General features: G+C 32.7%; 1 protein-coding gene across 3 annotated transcripts in view; it reads right to left on the reverse strand.

Moving 5' to 3' along the window:
• Positions 1-465: 465 nt before the first annotated feature.
• The window catches only part of RFC1_1 (replication factor C subunit 1), a gene marked incomplete at its 3' end in the record, with an annotated part of 35841 nt that continues 14571 nt past the window's right edge, over positions 466-21735 (reverse strand). The window contains exons 9-19 of one of the 3 annotated variants that reach the window (XM_012939598.2): positions 19714-19973; positions 16809-17173; positions 15519-15643; positions 11410-11625; positions 10534-10654; positions 4302-4539; positions 4067-4232; positions 3898-3968; positions 3774-3852; positions 2369-2700; positions 1211-1382 (exon numbers count right to left, since the gene is read on the reverse strand). In XM_012939598.2, coding sequence (XP_012795052.1) covers positions 1211-1382; positions 2369-2700; positions 3774-3852; positions 3898-3968; positions 4067-4232; positions 4302-4539; positions 10534-10654; positions 11410-11625; positions 15519-15643; positions 16809-17173; positions 19714-19973 — 2145 coding nt within the window. Of the gene's footprint in view, positions 1383-2368; positions 2701-3773; positions 3853-3897; positions 3969-4066; positions 4233-4301; positions 10655-11409; positions 11626-15518; positions 15644-16808; positions 19974-21735 lie in introns of those variants that run through there. The other 2 variants (XM_051209632.1, XM_051209633.1) reach the window with 2 other exon arrangements.

Here is a 21735-nt window from a genome sequence, read left to right on the forward strand (position 1 = left end):
AGAAATGACATAGAATATTTGGTATCACTCAATTATGTATAATAAGCAGACAACTTTCGGTAATTATTTAATTTATCATTTCATTATTATTGTTATGTTTAGGTCTCATCTTTTTGTATGAATACACTGTATATACGATAGAACAGTTAGTCTAATGTTCAATGAATACTAATATCATTACAAATTAACCCCAAAATCACTCATAACTTAACATTGTACGACTTTAATGAGTTCAAAATCATGAGTATTAACTTGAAGTTTCAGTATTTAACTAATATCGTCACATGGACCCTTTTGGCTTCGATCCAACCACAAATTCTAACTGAAAATAAGGAATTTACTGTTGTACATTGTTTGGATATATGCTCACGACTGAGAAGGATCTTTTAATAGTAGTTATGACAATAAACAAAGATAGTAATACTCTACCGATTAGAACACGTTTCATATATTGTTCGACCTGAAGAACTGTCACAGGTCCAAGTGAGAGATTGAGGAAGTTGCAGTTTTTATTATATCCAAAGATATACACAAGTTTGCATATATTATGAGTTAACGGATTTTGTGAATACTACTAAGTGATACTAAGTTTAATGGTTTTAAGACAAAAGTGTTTACAATTAATTCAACTCCAGGATAGATAACAAAATACACAATATTGAGGAAATTTGATGTGAAACGAAAAAGCCAACTTAAATACCCAACTGAGATCTTCAGCTTTCTAGTTCTTGTCGTCTAGTTATGTGAATAATGTAGCTTGACAACGAACTCCATGTTCATTTGGTCGCCTTAATGGTTGATAGCTTAGTAGTTACAGGCTTGAATCACGCCCTACACATTCCAGTCTGAACAACCAAATAAGTATCACTACCTCGCCCACTACGGGTGTCTTGATGTAAAATACATGAATATGTATCTGGTAATTGATTTTTTGATAATTAATACGAATTGTGTGCATTTCAGTGATAATATCCGACTGCCTAGGCCATTGTAAACAGAATGTGGTTGAAACATTTAGTTAAAGCCAATTGCTTTAACCAGTAAGTAACTGTTCCAATCATATACTTGAGATCGATCATCCAGTTAGTAAACCCCTCCCGCTATCATACTTTAAAAGATGAAAAGAAGGAGATTTCAAAAAGCATATACGTGTATTTTTTAGCTTTAGGAACCAGGACAAAAAATAGATAATGATAAAAGAGAACAGAAGTTACTGATTTTCTTTCATTTTTATGGTTAATCTTGCCATTTGTAGAACACCGTCACGAGTTTTATGTACACCTAAGAACCCAGTAGAATGTACAAATATACAATCAGGCAGCCCAACAATACTACTTAACTGTTCATCACGTAAACCTCTCCAACTTTCAGGTAGAGGAAGTCTAAATAATGTAAATTCGAAAAAAATGACGTTGGATTCACCGGAATAATATATATATATATATATATATATATATATATATATGATTACGCAATAATTAACAAATAGCCATTAATATCACGAACCAACCTAATTTAGACATTCACTGAAATCCAAAAAGCACTGGACAGCTGAGGAGTAGTAGTATGTGACTCCTCAACAGTGCGCACAAACGACCTTACCGTGGATCGAACCCGGTCTCGCACGCAACCACAACCTCCAAACCACTGAGCTGGAATTCAGTAATGCACGTCATATGTCCGCCATCGAGACCTGAGTCTGGTCCTCGGTAAGTTTGTCGACGCACATTGCTAAGCACGAATCATATGTTCAGTGCTTTTCGGTTTTCAGTGGTTATCTAAATTAGATCGGTATATGATATAAATGACATCCAATAATCAGTACAAACCTCTAATACTAATAAATAATGATTAGTTTAGGATTTAAAAAGATCTCTAGTTATAGGTGAGAAGCTCCATAATAACCATGAACTCAGGACAGACAAGTACAAAAAAAACAACTAGTCCAATATAGATGAACAGTTAAAAACAAAGTGTGTCAACTAATGACACAATAGTTAGTTTACGATTAACCGATCACTAAGAAATTATACAACAGAAAGACTAGTTAATATCAGATGGGTTTTGTGAATATTATAGTAATTTCAATGGGTAAAATCATGAATCAGTTGAAACTAGACCACCATGGAAAACCTGGAAGCATTGGACGGCCGGTTCGTCCTGGGTTCAAACTCCACAGGAGCGAGGTCGTGGATGCGCACTGCTGAGGAGTCCTACAATAGAACGAAACGGCCGTCCAGTGCTTCCAAGTTTTCCATGGTGGTCTAGCTTCAACTGACTCATGATCTTAACCATTGAAAAAGACTAGTTACTAATGAGTACTACAACTATAATATACATATTTCATAATAAATAAATAAAAACTTACCTTTGTGAAAAATTATTATGCTCATTCAATGGTATAGCTTGTATAGTCCATGTACTATCTTTACGTTGATAAATAACAAATAGAATTTGATTCTGTTTTTCAATTTCATTTACATTATTTAATAATAAAGATTTTTCAATTTCAAAAAAATGTGCATTCCAAGGACATCCAGTACCTTCAATATAAATTATTGTACCAGATGAATCAATGGAATATCGATTTTTCACAGCATTTAATACAATTTCACGAGCTGGATACCATGTATCAGCATAGAAATGAACTAATGTAATAAATTCTTTATCAACTAATTGTAATGCATTATGAAAACAAATCTAAAATAAATGGATATACACATATACAAAAAATTATTATTATCGTATGAAACAAGACTAATCATATAAAAATGATTATGTTTAGAGTAATCTAATAGTCCCTTACAAAATTTAGTTTTTTTTTTTAATATCAGATGAGTTTTGTGGATATTATAGTAATTTCAATGGTTAAGATCATGAGTCAGTTGAAGCTGGACCACCATGGAAAACCTGGAAGCACTGGACTGCCGTTTCGTCCTATTGTGGGACTCCTTAACAGTGCGCATCCACGACCTCGCCCCCTGCAAGATCCGAACCCAGGACTTACTGGTTTCGCGCGTGAGCACTTTTATCGTACTATGGGCCATGATACACCATTAAAAAGGAAGTTAATCTTAAGTGTTAGATAATGTTTACTTTGAAATGAAGAATAGTTTTCTTTATGTATTACAAAATGGAATACATAAATACTGCAGTACGATGACAGATATGTTCTCATTGTTGTTATCGTCTAACTATAATCTTATATTAAGTAAGAAAGTTTATTATGTAGCGAAAATTAGATTCAATTTTTCAACTGGTATGAAGTTATTTTACTAAAATGCCCTCGTACGGTCGAAAGTGGGAAGAGTTAACTCTCCCTCTAAAAATGATCTCACATGGTCACGCGTATATAGCCTCCGCCAGAAAAGTCCTACTCATTGCCTTCTCGCGGCATTACTATTGTTTACGAAATTGAGAAAATGAAAAGCGAATGTCCGATGCCTTAACCAGGTTAGTGGATATGGAGGATCTACCTAAGGGAGCTTGAAAACCATCATTCCCAACCAGTGGTGCATATGGGCTCTAGGATCCTGAGGGAACAAATGGCGTGTGAACCTGTTGTTGGTCATCGACTACAATGGGACTGCATCTCCTTACGTTGCTCCACTGCCTTGTGGATTAGACCTCTAGGACACACACTTCTTCCCATATGAAACTAGTCAGCTAGGTGTGTCTGCATCCCAGAGTTGATGTTCATTCTGAGACTGGAATTATTATACTGTAGACTTTCATTTGTAATCTTAGAAAAATAGACATGTACATCAACTTACAGTTTCATCTGTATCCAATTGATTCCAAGCTGGATTCATACGATTCACTCGACTACTTAAAGATGTATTCATAGAATATCTAGAATTCAAAATGATTAAATATCAATTTGAAAATTCAAACAACCTTAAAGGTGTTATTGCCATCGGAACACCATTATCGATAGCGTCTATCTCAACAACAAATGAACTATACATCTATAATAACATAAATAAAGGGAGAAAATGTTTTGTCAAATTCTGAAGGAAGAAAATTGCATCCAGAAATAATCAATTTCTTAATGTACAAAACCTACCTTATGAAAAAGTGCCGTCACTAATGGATCCATAGTATTTTCATCTATACCAAGTATACAACTTAGTATTTTTCGACCGAAATGAACGTATATCAAACCTGCACTACTTAGTTTTATATCCCAATCAGAATTCGGATAAAAATCTTTATAAGTAAGGTTGAATTCTCTACAAAAAGTAAGATTCAAAGAAAAGAGGAAAAAAGCTGAATTAATTTTAACAAATTATTATGCTAACCTTTGATGATGGTCGTATAGATGATTTTCAGCATTGAATACACCGCCAACGTCAACGACGATATCACATGTTGACAAAATACTTGAATCTCTTGTGCGTATAATTTCAGCATTTGAGTATTCCGGTAAATGTTTAAGCATTGCACATGCAAGTATTTCATCTGCATGGAATCGTCCATCATGTGTACCGATACGCAGTTTTGAATTAGCTACCATTGATAACAACGAAATATTGTTAGCTACATGAAAGGCGAGAACAACACAGTATGATTATTGACTAAAAGAATTGATTGAGTAAAGCCCAATTATATTTAAGTCGACTGATTTACTAAGTGACATTTTCTTGTACTTGGTTTAGAGCCACATCACAAGTGTGAGAGGCAGTTATGCGACATGGCAGGGTACTTATCAAGTATGAGTTTTAGTGGCTAAAAGTTGAACGTTTTAACTACATAGCTACTATTCCGATTATATAATAGGTTCATGTTGTCGAAAATATTCACAATTTTATGGTATTTTGATAAGTAGTTTGGAAACGAGTAGATTTTGTCAAGAGAATCATATGTTTGCATATACGATATCAGGTGAAGTAGTTGGTGTGGGTTTTGTGTTGTATAGGCAAAATTATAAACTACCGCTCTCAATACTTCATGAGAATGAATGTTGGAATGATTTATTCGATAATTTAATAATTACAATACATATCAACAAGTGAATGGTAATATTAACTACGAAATAGTACTTTTAAGCAAGTGTTTGCAGTGGTACTAAACTCAACGTTTTAACTAAATTATTAGTCCTATTTAACTGTACATAAATTTCAAATTAGGAAATGCATTTTTTAAAGTTGGTAACATTCGCAACGTAATCTTCCTATTATAAGCAAAGATGGATGGTGGCTAGCAGTGGAATCGAGGACGCGCGTTTCGTCCTGTTTGGGAGTGATCAGATGGATGCACCTGCTTTCTGTATTCTCATTGTATAATAAATAAGAAAGTGTAGATGCATTCACTATTTGTCTACCCTGAAATCCTAAATTTCAAACTAATTTTATACCTTTTATTGTGGGAATTCATTCGTTTTACTCAAATTAGGTTCGCTATTGCTAATCCTTTTTTTGACAATCCCTGATACAACTATTCATTCGACATATATATTGATAATTTCCTCACGCAGCCCTAATCTAACTGCTATCTGAAGTTTGTGCTGATGATGTCGTCCAGAAGGACGATGAAAGGTTCAACGACCAAACCGTCCAGCTCAGAAAACAAAACTCCATCAAAATCATCCATCTGAGCCACAAATCTTCTCCATCATCTCAGTTACAACAATTGCAAGTAAACAGATATTAATCTAAATCAAACAAACAATAATTGACGTTTAGCAACTTAAATCATATTAATAATCTATCGTTGGAAAGATATATCTACACGAATAACACCTTAAATCATCACATTGCTTCTAGATTTTCAATGGTTGTCTAACTCAAATCCATTCGTGATTTCAATCAAATGAAGAATTGTACTTTAAGTCAACAACTACATAGTATGACAAAATGATTGCTTTTAAGTTGTTCCAAGTCGTAAACAACGTAGGAGCTGAAACTAACGTACATCAACCAAAGTCGTGATATTACATTCACGCAACAAGAAATAATTAAGAAGACGGACAGCTGAGAAGTTAGATTATTATTAGCGTCTCTTTTATTTAAAAACAGAAAAGTGTAATCTGGGTACTCCAAGTTGATAATTGAGTTTCGTAGTAAGAGAATAATCCTTGGAAAGATCGATAAAGAAAGTATTATTTCTAAAAAGATAGCCATGATAAATATAGAAATGAATCAAGAAAGTGAACAGAAAAGTTACTGATTATGTTCTATATTAACTTTTATAAATTGAAGTGTGTACTACCAAGGAATAACACTAAATAAATATTTAATATAATCTTTTAAACTTTCTGAAATACAATAAAGTATGCCACTTATGATAATCTACTTTAATAACACCTTCACATACATAACATTACAAATATGGTCATAACTAAAATACATGTTAACGTGTAATATGACATCTGGAATAGATTTTAATCTAATGAGGCAGCCCTGAGTAAGAAGGAGGTCAAGGTAAAGAATAAAAACACTTTCGGAAATTATTGATAAGAATTGTCATAAATAACATAAATAGTATAGTTTAGAAAACATTAGTGTTAGTCACTGACAAAATGTTATGATGAGAGACCAAAATTTAACAGCGTGTTAATGGACTATTCAAAAAGAACCAAAATGACAGAAAGGAGAGCCTACGTCCGATTCAAAGAACATATGCCGAAAAGTTTAACATCAAATAAATTGAAAGCATTCAACAGTGTCATCGCAAGACATCTTCTTGACACAGGACACGGCGTCGATACACTGAAGTCCTTCAAGGTGATTAATAAACAATCAAGCTACAACCTTCTGAAAGTTGCTGGAGCATTAGCAATCAAACGTCTAAAACCAGACCTATGTATACAAAAAAAGAGTAATAAATCTTTCTTTACCCTAGTAACAATAACCCCCCTTTTTTATTCATTTATTTCTATTTATTTATTTGTTGCGTCATTATTCCAACTCTTTCTGAAGTTTAAATTACATCATACATAATTGATTGATTTCAATTCATATTTTCTTTATTACCATTAATCTATTTTCATGAGGTCTAATCACTATTTCAATGTTCCGGAACTTTCCCTCTCAAACTTTATTTATTCGAGACAAAAATTTTATGGCCTCATTAACTCTATCGGAATCTTAGCTACGCCATGATACATTTATTTATCCTTAATCACCCTCTTATGTATAAGTATGTCAATATCTGTAATAATACTGAATTTTAAATATTTTAGGTTGTAAAGGGACTGATGAGAACCTAACGAAATCAAATGAATCCATTTATTATTCTGCATCAATCTTTGTTTTTGCTATCTAAAAGTTATTAACGATACAGTAATTTTGGTGGAGTTTAATGTTCTGAGCTGAGTAGTGAAGTTTTCATTGTCTTTTAGGACATTATCACCCTTTGTGGAAAAATAACTCAGAATAGTTTACTTCTATCTAACGTTTAATCTTAATGATATTGCCTAGAAGGAAAAGATAATCTCACAACTAAACAACTAAGGTCCGAGAATAAAACCGTACCAAAAACACCCACCTAAGTATATCTTCACCATCTCACAGTATAGTAAAAATTAACGAATATCGTAACTTACAAACTGAACACCAAATCAGATTATATTATATTACAGCTAATGATATTAACCGATTACTCAAACCGAAATGGTGGAGTACATGAATTAAATTTCAAATCCGCTAACTCACAGCTAAATATATTAACTACTAAGCTACTGATCCACCAATTCACTCTCTAACCTCATATTTACCATGTACATTTACTTTATATGAAAACAATGGAATTAGTGTTGACGCTACTATTTTGATTATGTGAAGACTATATTGTTGAAAATTGTAGCTCAATAAGCATAATCCGTATCATCAGTTACATTGGTATCATTTTTTCTAAATACTAAAGCTAACTCATAAAGGTAAGTACTACAAAAGTACGTAACGATGATACAAATGTATATTACAAGAAATATCTCACTTTTAGTCAACTGTACACAGAATGAAAATAGATAAGCAGGGAATTTTTGAAGCTTGTTGAATCGATAAACACTTTGAAGAATCTAAAAATACAAAACTGAAAGGATTAATTTCTGTTTCAATGACACAACCAATAAACCAATAAATTGATCTTTTTTAAACAATCAATATAGAGTTCCAGTTATGCAAATAAAAACGTGATCAGTCTAATTTACTTAAACATGCAATAGATTATATTATCAACTATATGTAAGTTTCTAAATAATGAACACTTAAAATGTTAATGGTTGAAATCATGAGTCAGTTGAAGCTAGACCACCATGAAAAACCTAGAAGCACTGGACGGCTGTTTCGTCCTATTGTGGGACTCCTCAACAGTGCGCATCCACGATCTCGCCCCCCCCCGAGATTCCAACAAAAGCAACGTATTTTTTCGAACATTTAATGTTTACATGAGATGACTTGTCAAATTAAAGACAGTAATAACGAAAGATTACAGTATGAAGTCATATGATAAAGTAGAGTAATCATGTATATTCATACTAATATGAAATAATATAATAACTAGTTCGATTTAGTAAAGTATACAACGTGAAAGATAATAAATTAATAGTCATTGTGTATGCAAACTCATGGTAAATCATAATCAATAACAGGTTAATATCCAATCAAAAATGTTATCAACTAACGCCAGTTCCTATATATTATAACTACTGAAGATGGCTTTAGATGCTTACTATTAAATAGTGAAAAGTACATGACAAAAAAAAGATATTTACAGGATTTTTTTAATTTCTGACAAATTTTGCAGCAACTCATTGACTAAGTTAATATTTGTAAACTCAATTTTGAGCTACAATTTCTCGGGATAATAACAATTAATAATCCTCTTCTGTTTAAAGTGCCGTAAATGAATTGGGATTCAAAACCATAACCCAGTAGTCAATAATCTAATGTTTTAATCATTGAACCAATACGTTTAGCTTAAACTTAAAGAATTTTGATCATAAAATCAAACAATAAACAAATACTAATCCAGTAGTTTTCTGTTTTATACTAACGAAAATTGATTCCAACATATTGTATATGATTTAATCAATAAACATATACATTTGTGCAATAGTAGATGCTGAGTAGTTTGAGCTATCGGCTTTCGATCAACAGGTTACCCGTTATGAATCCATTCCGCCTATTTCTTCGGTGGGGGGGGGCTAGTTAATACTACATCTCCCATACAGTTAATGTGACATAAAGCTATGTAGTATAGATCTGTACATTTTAGAAATAAAGTAAAAGCATCAATGGCTCTAAACACACAACATTCGAGTGAAACAACAAAGATTCCCAAATATAATGGAGTAAGTTGATACGATAATAAGGAACGCATTGTATTGAAAAATATGACTACCACAGTTTACATTGTGGATTAGTTTTAGTCAGATAGCCGTTGCAAACGAGGAAGCATTTAGCAGCTTTGTTGATTGTGGTAGAGCCATAAAACGAAAAAGTAGATTAATGAAATTAAATAAGCTATCAAGTGGTAAAACCCAAAGGAAACAAATGATCATCTCGATTAGTAAACTAGTCACTTTACAAGAGGGATTACAAGTATTATCTAATAAACGCCGAAGAACTCACTAGCTAAGTGGATAACTCATCGGGTGTTTGAAGTGAAAGACATCGAATTGAAGTCCCAGAGTAAGTATTCACACTAGGATCTAAGTATATACAATGGAAGAGTATCAAATGTGATTAAACGCGCGTCTTGGATTCCACTGCTACCCAATATCTAACTTTGTTTTAAAAAAACTTGTTACTCAACGGCAATAGCGAGACAATCTGCTAAGAATGTACATATGCCAATAGACACTGACCAATCATAGTCCTTAAAATTAACAACGTGAAGATTAAAACATTTACAAATAAAAGGATTTAAATGCTTGAAGATTCAAATGAACTGTATGAGTGATCGGATATTGTGTACATTGGTCACCAATTTTTATTAGCTCAATAGTTATTAAAGCTTACCAATAACAGATAACTAAATCGACATGTAATCAATTTACTACATGTCTAGATAAGTTACTGATTAGAAGCGTATAGTATAGTTCAGACTATCTTATGGTTGGATTTGGATTGAACTAAAAGGACTTAGAATTCATAAGACTATAAATGAACAGATAACAAAATTAAACACATTCACCTGATACTATTTTGCCAGATCAGATATGACATTTGTAGTATCATGCAGCAACATACAAGTACAAGCAAGCAAAATTTAGTAGAAATAAGAGCAAAAACAAATAATACAATTACATTTATTGAATCTATAATCTGATGTTTAACAATAGAGCAATGCAGTTTAACCCAATAAGTTACGAAAAAAAATGGAACCTATTAAATAAACAATGGCAGGGTAAAGATAAAAATACATATTTCTTATTTTCAATAAAAAAACAAACAAACACATAGATTTGTTTATCTTTTGTACAGCGTTTAGTGATGAGATGAAATGCTATAGAAACCGTAAGAATAACAACAAGCGAATGAATGTATGTATATGTGTCTCAATCTTTCCCTCTACCTCTACCTCTACCGCGACCACGACCTCGACCACGTTCTTTTGTATTGTTGCCATCAGAAGATGGACATTGCTCTCCTCGTTGTAATTTGGATTTCTCAGTGTTTATGCGCTTTTTTGGATCTTCTTTTTTAACCTAGAAAAAAATATACATATTAGATATAGAAGGAAAACCAAAGGATAGTTAACTGATAAATATAAGTATGATAACAACGAAAAACAAAAAATACTCATATGGGGAGCCAATCAGAAGTAGCCCTATGAGAAGGTCAATCGATGGCAACCAGAAGTGGCCTAAGGGACAAGTGCATTTCATTGGCTAAATAATGGATCAATTTCCTAAGGATTAGAGTGGTATATATATTTATGAATAAGTATCTGTACATTTTATCCAGTAGTTCAATACAGTTTCTCACTCTTTCTTGTGTTTTCACTCAAGTAGTCAGTTGGGGAGTCGGCGCGTAACACACCGCTTATCAGTATCAAATTTTGGACACCGCCCCTCACAACGAAAACAAATGACGACGGTGAGCAGAAGACAACAGAAAATGTCAGTGTACATTGTTGCATTATGTAGATTGTTCAAATCAAAACAGACAAATGTCTACAGTGCAACAATACAAAGGTAAAAGTAATTTATTAATGCTGTTTAAGGCGTTTTCCTTTATTCAATAATTAGCAATGTCAATTCAAATATAATATAAAGTACTGACATCTTAAATTCAGATGTATACTATTCAATTTAGAATTAAAAGCCTTACATATACGAGCAGATGAACATACATATCTATGGATCTCATCTTGGTAGAAGATATTCACCTCATAGTCATAAGATATATTATTCTTTACAAAATGCAATAAATTTTTATATGGACAATCGTTGCAACATACTAAAATCATGGCATCATTCTTCAGGTCGACTTTCTCGTCTTCCTGTTCTTCTTCATCATCATCATCATCGTCGAATAGACCAGAATCATTTTCAATTTCCCCTTCAAATGAAACTGGAGCACCACCACGTTTACGTTTAAAGGAACCACTTGATGAGATGACATACGGTAGTAAATGCGATGATTTATTATACGTACGTGTTAATGCAGCTTTGACCTTAAAGAGGATATAAATGAGTACATTGTTGAAATGAGCTAACTATAACAGTCAGAAAGTTGATTTACGAAAGTTAAGTAATTAATTTATCTAAATAATATAATAAGCAAGTGATATGACAGTGAAATTCATTTGACTAAATACCATATGTAGTCAAACATGTTCAATTACGAAACATTTAGTTAGAAATTGTCATAGGGTTGGTATTCAATAAATCTTTGTGGTATTCTACAGATATGGACAGAGGAACAATACTGTTTGATTGAAGCCGTAGCTACATGACAATTTAATTGCCCCTCCCTGTGTGTTGAAGAACAATTTGTTCTCACCTTAAACTTACCCTGTTAATAGTGATTTATTATATAGAGTGATGTAAGTCCCATTATTTTCTAGATTTCCTTTGTCTTTTCTTTTAATTTACCTCACTTTACGTTTCATTTTACATGTAAAAATACCTCAAATAAGTTCCTACATAAAAGAGGGAATATGGTCAGTGATGAAATCCAAGACACGCATTTCATCTTATTCAGAACTAATCCGTGTATATACTTGCATCTCAATGTAGACATTCAAGCTAGTACTCGAAACTAGTACCTTTTCGTTTTACACATACCATCCATTATCCACTGAGCTACCGAGTTAGAATACCTCACAAGCTTATGAAACACGAATAGATTCTAATTGAAACTGAAATAGTTTGGATTATCATATTGTTGATGTTTATGACTGAATTTTGATCAGTCATAATTGTTAGAAATGTGTTGTTCTGAAAAAAACACATCTCATCATATTAACCACATTTAGCAAACAAACTGATTATTTCAAATTAATATAATCAAATTGACCATTTATTCATTGAATCCATCATATTGATCTTGATAGAAAAAGATTTCAGAAGATAGAAACACTAAGAAAAACAAGTAGAGGTATTCTACTTAACTAAGACTGGGATTCATAAAGAATTATATCCCTATGTATTGAATACCAGAAGTAACATGATTAATTAAACCAGTGAAAAATACAATAACAATACGAGCAACAACAGTTTCACTTCTATTCACCAAATCAATGCTGTCAAAATAAAATTTTAAAGTTGTACATAAAGCGAGTAGATAAAAAAAAACATAATTAAAGTAAACATTTACGTTGAATTTCAATGTATCTCATTCTTCAAGTAAAAAATGTGGAGTAAAAAGTCTACACAAAAATTTGTTTCTATTAACGATTGATACAACCTTAACAAAACAAGGAGTTAGTGAACTGTTGCGTATATATGATACATTAAAACCTATACATGTGTGTGGTAATTCTGCCCAATGAACAATCAGTGCGATTTCGCATCCGCTACCAGTAACCCCTAAGTTTAATTTTTCGCGGGAATTTACACACAAGAGAAAAAGCACGACGTGCAGAAAGAACGCCTTACTCTACGGTTAAGTTTATTGACAGGGAAACGATAGTATTTGTAGATATACACGACCTTGGATTTCTGGAAATTTCGAAAGCCATACTAAATCTAGCAGCAGTATAGTTTAATATCCAATTAGGACCGTGGCACGTAATTCTACAATTTCTAAATGTTTCCAAGAAGCTTCCATTCAACGCTGATTGGATCAATGGTACCTAGCGTTCCTGGGCTCCTAAAAACTTTGACGGAGGATATTTGAAAGGCTCTTCTAACAGCGTTTTCATTAGCACATTGATGACTATTAAAATAAAGACAGCCCTAATTAAGTTGATCATATTAATTTCTTCTGAGCTTAATGATAAAAAAAATCAACGATTCGAAACAGGTGTATATGAACATCGCCTATTTTGAAGCTTGAATAATCCCTAGTGAATGTCATATTTCATTTCATATTAACTCTTAAAAACAAGGAAGTTTTATATGATTCATTTCTTTGCTCTCATTAATCTACAATAAATATGGTATTTAGTCGGATAACTACAAATCATTACAGAAAAAATCCGTTTGCCATAAATTACACTATAAGATTATTTATGAGATCTGATTATAACGTTCATGCCTTTTTTAACCAAGGCGGTGCTATAGAGAATTTAGTCAAACAACAGATTATTAGATCCACAATTATTCAAGTTCAAAGTATTATTATTAAATCAACACATAAACGAACAATAATATCCTGTCATCTCTTATATACACCAAAAACTACAGAGACTCAAGTTTAAAAAACCTTAAAAATTACTATAATATCCACAAAATCCCTTCTGATATTGATTAACATATGCTCACTAGTGACTGTCTCCAAGAGGTATTTCCTGGAGTTCTAGTGAGAAGCAGTGACAATAGGAGTTCAACCAGGTCTGTTGTGAGATAGTAACTCACTGAAGACAATGGTAAATGTGTCACTCAATCTCATGAATTAGTTGAAGTTAGATATTAACACCGTTGGATGCCAGCTCAGTGGTTCAGAGGTTAAGTGTTCGCGCGCGAGACTGATAGGCCCCGGGTTAGAATCTCGCGAGGCAGGATCGTGGATGCGCACTGCTGAGCAGTCCCAAAATAGGACGAAACGGCCGTCCAGTGCTCCCAAGTTTTTCATGGTGGTCTAGCTCCAATTGACTCATGATCTCAACTATTAAAAAATTACTATAATATCCACAAAACCCCTTTCTGAATTTAAAAGAAAACCCTAAACTTTCTTTTCATTGGTCGAATAGGAATTGGTAAACAATTTTATCAGTTTTTATCACCCTTTATTTATCGACATTTTTTTTGTACCTTGTCTTTACTTACTTACACCTGTTACTCCTCGTGAAGGAGCATAGGTCGCTACCTTGTCTTTACTAGATATATATTATTTAAACTGATTATTTACACACAGCACTCGTTTATCATTTGATTTTTAATAATTATTATTTTAATGAGTTCATCTTTCGAAGTTCTAACCTATTTGCTACATCAATATATATGCTCATATCATTTATTATTCTTATACATACTAGTATATACCTGTCACCTTAGAATCACAATCCGTACGATTAGCATTAAAATTTCTTAGGTATAATTGTTATATCCAGATAAAGAAGGTGAATAGTAACCGCTAGGATCTATTTATGGATTATTATTATTATTATTATTATACATATTCTTATTGTATAACTTAAGTAACTATATTATATGTATATTCATATTCCATTTATTACGAGCTTTTATATGATCTATTGACTATTATTATACGAGTTACTATTCTTAAGATATTTCCAATTTATTAGTAGCAGTCTATCACAATTACAGCCACTTTTTAGTTTGATCTTGTATAATTGTTATTTTCTGTTTTATGATACGATGAGATCTGGTTTGTTTGTGCATAAACCCTTTGTGTCTGAAATATATGATCAGTATAACGGAGACTGATATTGGCGTTTTGTACTAAATTAGCTGGGTTAAACGAGGAGCTACTATCTTATTGGATCAATAAGAACTCAGAATTCACGCCGGACTGCTCGTAATGGTTTATGCATTATTGGTCTCGTCAGTAAGTTGGTGTTCTAATTGGCGATCGTATCACGTGATATATTAACCTGGGCATAAGGACATAACAATAATCATATTGCATTAATACTAAAATCTCATAAATTATATTGATTAGTGTAGTATTATATATATAAACTTGGATTAATTATAATTTGGTTATTTATTCTCTGAAGAAGTGACTTGCACTAAGTCACGAAACGTCAGAAAATCTCATTTTTCTACTCATTGGGATATTACAAATATATTATTTATTTATAGAAACAAAACTGTTCACTTACACATGTACTGTCTTCTAATTTATAAGACAGAAACTGATATGGTATTGATGTTAAAGCTATTTAAAAGGGGGTAACATCATGAAAAAAGATTGTCAATATGTATGCTGATAACTTACTTTCGAATCAACACTAAGCATTCGATTCGGTCGATTCGGCCAAGTAGTTAATTCCATTATAGAATCAACATCTTCTCTTGTTATTTGATAATTAATTAGAAATTGAATAGCACTGTCAATATCACCTTAAATATAAACAATTAAACAAACACTTGTTGAAATAAATACACAAGTATTTTCTTTAATAATAATAAGAAAACACATGATGATTTAAATGAGCAAATTTCGAAAACTATTACAAGTCTTATATAAAAGAAAATGTAAACAAAAAGACTAGACTAAAATGTAAAATGAGGACGAAGATTATGTTAATCACTCAACGCAATGAGGTATCTTATTGGTTGGGGCACTCGATTTTCGGCCACTTGTTCTCAGGTTCGAATCCCGACTCGCTTCAATTCGGGTTCACACTTAAGCGCCCGGTAAATGATTTGATGTTATTGGTTAACTTTTTACATGGTTCACATTGTAAGCTCTCTTTTGGCTTATTTTACCAGTATTTTTATCAACTGAATTATCAGGTGTACAGATTCGTATACTTAGCTTAAAACCACATTTTAAGCATTAAAGCTAATGACACTGTCCATTTACTCAAACGAAAGTATGTGGATAGGGATTCGATCCTCAAACTTATTGGCTGAAAGCTAAAACCCTTAAAAACTGATCCATCGCTTCACCAACTAACCTATTATCTCCAAAGCTTGCGTCGATGACGCATAAAAGTTCGTTAATTATCAACAGGCTAATTAATTTTGCTTATATCCCATTGAGCTTTATAAAATGGTAATATACTGTGTTTTTATAATTTAGTTTGGACAATAACATGAGGTATTCGTTGAACTGAAAATTTGGGAAAGTACAAGTTTTGAGCAACCTATGAATCATGAGAAAAATATCAGCGATATTAGGTTTGTGAATTTATCGCTAGCTGTTTAGATGATAAAACACAGATAGATGGGTTGAACTTCCACACAATTACTCAAACTCCTCAACTTTTGTTTGAAGATCTATCACATAGAAAACTTTTCCCCGGTGTACATAAGACAGTAAATGATTATAGCCTTCATAATGATTTTTGAAACCTTAACATTTTACTGAAATGTGTTAGCTTTTCTACAGAATTTAGAAATACACAGCTTTTTAGTGCTATATATATTTCCTAAAAAATTTAAATATCTCTCCAATTGTTTAGAAATGGAAGTTATTTCTTGGAAAATCACGCGCACTTATTATTGGACCGATTTCCTTTCCAAAACATTTCAAATACTAAAAAAATTGTAGGAATGTTACCTTCTTTAAGTGGACGAGTGATAAGTTCAGAGATTGGTGTAGCATAATCTAGCAATAATGTAAGCGGATTTGATGAACCACAATGAGTTGCTAATCGTAAATGTGCAGCTAATTCCGAAGTAGTCCGATTGATACGGCTTTGTGTACTGTTCTTACCAAACCAAGAAGGAAATGAAACACCACCTGGGCCACCAGGTAAAGAGCCACGAAGAGTACGACCAGGTGAAACTGTACTGAACACACCTTGAACAGGTAATAAAGACCATGATCCCGTACGTGATGATCTGATAGTAGATGAAATGATATCTGCCGTGGCGATGTCAGACGCTGCTTGAGACATTAATTGCAAAATTTTTTTATCGTCACTAAAACAAAGTTAACCAATTACATACGAACGAACCGATGGACACTATTAATGCAAATATAAACAGTACGAAAATGTGCGAGTCACAAACCATACCTTACTTTCTTACAATATATACAGCGAACGTAAATAATTTATAAAATAATATTTTATGTGTCTATTACTTTAATGTAACTCACTACGTACAGTTGTTTTTGAACGATACTATAAATGTGAGGGCTAGTGGTGCTACCTAAACGTCCAAACTGCTAAAGGCTACACTCATACATTTAACACTGACGATACGCCTCAAAATAACAATGTCACAATTCATATTGGTAGGATGTTACAACAGCTACCCAAGCTTTTTAGTTCTTCGCTATCAGTGTATTTGTATCGATTAGAGCAGAATGTGGAACACTAATCTCCTTGAATAATTAAGAATGGTAATTTCTAAAATCGAGAAGCATCAAATAAACTGCTTGAATCTTAAAAACAATGTTTCACTGATGACTCTTCCGCTCAAAACTACAGAGAATACAGAGCCTCTGTCGATTTTAGTAAGAGAGACAAAACGCTGAGGTATCAAAAAGAACCAGTTGAATTATGGTTAGATAAATTGACTTTTTGCGTACAATTACTATTGCAGTAGCTACAAAAACTTGATTCGTAACAGATAACTGATTGAAACTAATATTATAATATTCAATGGGATGGATAGTGTTAAAATTGTTTAAAGTGAAGACTTATTGATTAATTCGTGGCAGTTAATTATATTCTTGTCTACTCACTCGTTAACTAACGAATAACTGGCAGTCATACTAATTTGGTTGAATATCCATCTACATAACGGTATTATTTCACAAAATCGAAAAAATGCATATACTGATGGAACAACTTCCTCGGTGATATAAAAACTACCAGAAAAAAAAGAACCAGAAAACAAAACCTCGTCCATGAATGTTTTGACAGGGCAAACACAGGAACTTTAGAAATGTTAGTGTAGAAGTCTCCGAGTATGAAAAACTACAACAGTAACGGTACAATAGTTGTGAACAGACGCCATGTATGAAAATCCAAACAGCACTCACGATTCGAAAAATTGAAAGGAATCATCTGTTGTCTGTTTTCCGTAAGAATAACTCTCCTGGCACTTTTATCAAAGTGTTTGGTGAATAGACATACCACCAAAATGTCAACCCTGGAAACCAAGAAATAAATTATACAGTCGTTGGGGGAGTCCCCAAAGTACCCCTCGTCAAAGTTTTTAGTGGCTTAGAAACGCCAAGAAATATTGATTCAGCCAGGGTTGGATGGAGGTTTCTCGGAAACATCTGGAAAATGCAGAATTACGTGCCACGGTTATAACACGATATGTAACTATATTGCAACTAGATTTAGTATAACTCCAGAAATTGCCAGAAACCCAGGGTCGTGTGTAACTCGGTAAATACGCTCGATTTTTCTGTACAAAAACTAGCCTTAGAGTAAAGCTATGACTCACATTTCACGCTGCCTCTTTAGTACTCCAGTTGATGTGTAAAAGTAGTTGAGGTTGTAGGACGCGTTTGGAATACAGTTGTCTTATCGATAGCAAAAATTATCATCCATGGCGTATGAGAAATATCTCAGAAACTACTACAATGATCGCGGAACCCTTTAGAATCGATTTCACCAACGGACCAACGCTAAAACTCAATAACTTATTATGCAGACCTAAAGACACGACAATGGAAGACAGATCCAATATCACCTACAAAATAAACTGCACAGGTGAAACATTAAATCAGGCAAAATAAGGAGCCCCTTTATTTATGTATACATGGCAATAAATTGACAGTGAGGTAAGATGAGATAGGATTGATATTAATCCACTTTAACAACTATCAAAATGAATCCGACCCAGAAAATGTCACAACTCTGGATAATGGGAATTCTAGGAACGACAGAGAACTTCTATAGGCAACACATTCAAATCAAATGGCAATCAATAGATACGTAGGCATATGTCCCGTCTATCGACCATATGGAAGGAGCTAATTAAAAATATGAATGACAGTCAACTGAAGAAGACACTCAACAGGACTGAACAAACAAGTGACAATAGAGAAACCTATGAATATAATCATTTAAAAATTACAGCATCCGAATGAACTGACTTAGGCTTTGAGAGAAAAATGAAAAGCCTACTTCTGGATGAAGTAGACGCTAATGATTTTTTCTAAAACGACAATGAAAACTTTTCAATTAAATTATCTAGCTCTGATAACAAAATACTACGAAAAGCATCAACCTGAATTGCAAAATATTCTTAATCATTTGAATGTAATCAGTCAATCGGCTAGCGATTCTCTTTCTAAAATCTATTTCTTTGAGATTTAGTTATTGGCATTGTGAGTTATTTATCAGCCCTTACATAAATCGGATGGTTTATGTGGCGCATATTTATTTGGTGCCTTCTTGTACCTATGCTTATGTGTTTAAATAAATAAATAAATAAACTTTTAAGACATATATGTATACAAAAACAATATTATTAACGATAGTAACAATAATACTTACTGGGTATTATGAACTCTAACATTAAGATAATTTTCCTCAACAAACAAAGGAATTAAATTGTAATCTTGAAAAAATAAATCTAAACTTTCATTGAATGTAGCAACACTGCCTTGAGAACCAGAAATATCCGGTGCAAAAACTTTACGAATCACATCAAATGCATTTAAGTGTAGATCTTTACGTGCACCTAATGCATCCGCTTTTAATCCTTCGGAATCAATTAAACCAGAGCTACACCACATTTGAACATTATTAATTACCTAAAATTACAAAGTATACATGGCTGTTTTTTTAATTATCTATTGTTATCATTGTTGCTAAAAACAAAATACGTTTAGGATTAATACTGAATGTAAAATTGTGATTAAAAAAGCTTAGGTTATCAGCAACATTCTTATTGTCCAATAAGTACGTCATAAATAGCTTTTACGCACAGTTTTTCGTTGATTAAATGTGTCAGTGCTTCACATTACAGCTTAATTCCCACCAAATATTTCTGTTCAAGAGTTTGAAGTTATCTCTGACTATGTTGGAGATGCTAGATCCCTAGAAATCACTTGGTAAATGTTTCATTTTTGTGATTTTATTATGCGAATTCGGATTTACTATTTTCGCGCCAAAGTTTGTAATTCCCACTCGGAAGGACCTTAAATACTATTGGTTCGATTTCTCCTTCAGTACGCTATTTTGTGACATTTTCCAAGGATAGTCTTGTACTGTATATATACGCATGAGTTGTGTGCTTGTTTTGTTCGTGCTTCTGGCTGCTTTTGGAATATATATATATATATATATATATATATATATATATATATCGGTTAGATCTGGTCTTCTCCCTCTTGTTATCAGGGATAAGGCGAAATAGAATAGCTTAGCTTATTCTATCGTTGTGTTGTTGACTTTTGTTCCGTTCGCAGATTTTAGGTGATATCATTATTTCTTCAAACGTAGCAATCTGCAATGAACACTTTTTTGTCGTGCAGCACAATAGGTCGGATGAAAAATAAAAACGTTGTGTAAGTCGGAATTTGAAATGAAATTTCCAGATCGAAATCGCATAGCAATATGTAGCACAAACCCACTAATCGAGAGGAGAAATGAACGAAAGTGCTGTGGATACAACATACAGTTACCGAACATTGAAATGTTGCGGATAAACTTACTGAGTAAGCTATATATGCTTGTGTAAACAATGCTATGACCAAAATTCTAATTTATAAAAGATTATTCCCAAAAATGTAGGTGAAATTTAACATAAACACTTTCAACACGCGATGAATTCAAGCTCTTGACAAAGCTAGAAATATTCATTTACTGAATACTACAAAAATTGCATGCATTGAATAACTCGGACATAGCGAAGCACATCATAAAATTGTTCACACTTTTAGAAAATACATCTTGCCAAATAGATGTTTAGAACGAATAACTAACTTGATGTAAAGTGCTTAAGTGGATATGTTTAAGTTCGTAGAAAAAATAAATACAACTTTGTAGTTGCACTGGTTAAACTTCCGTATACAGTTATTATTGTGGATAATTTTGACACAATTGCTTTATTATGTATTCATCACTCATCTTTCTAATAAGATTAGTAAAATGCTGCAGGATGACATTATTATAAAATGTGTTACAATAACTTGGTCATAATCCACTTTGTACATATAACTGTTTCATCTCATTTTAAAGAAGAGATCCTTGTATCTAAATAAAACCTACTAGAATATGTCTCATATGGACAACAAGTTATAAAGACTTCAGACTCATTTGAACTACAATTTGTTTCCCACTTATTCTAATGCAACAAAAAATGAAACATTTACAAAGCATAGATCCAAGTACTTGGCTTCAAATCCCATTTTACGTGTAAAGGTTTTTGGTGAAGTACTATTTAATTACCTGAATTGAAGTAGATGAAGCAGGCTTTTAACCTATGAACTAGTGTTTAGATGTCAAATGCTTTACCCAATAAACCATTAGCTCCTAATATTAATAAGGCTTCTTATCGACAACAAATTATGT

The sequence above is a fragment of the Schistosoma haematobium genome, chromosome 1, assembly GCF_000699445.3.
Source record: "Schistosoma haematobium chromosome 1, whole genome shotgun sequence".
Classification (NCBI taxonomy): Eukaryota; Metazoa; Platyhelminthes; class Trematoda; order Strigeidida; family Schistosomatidae; genus Schistosoma; species Schistosoma haematobium.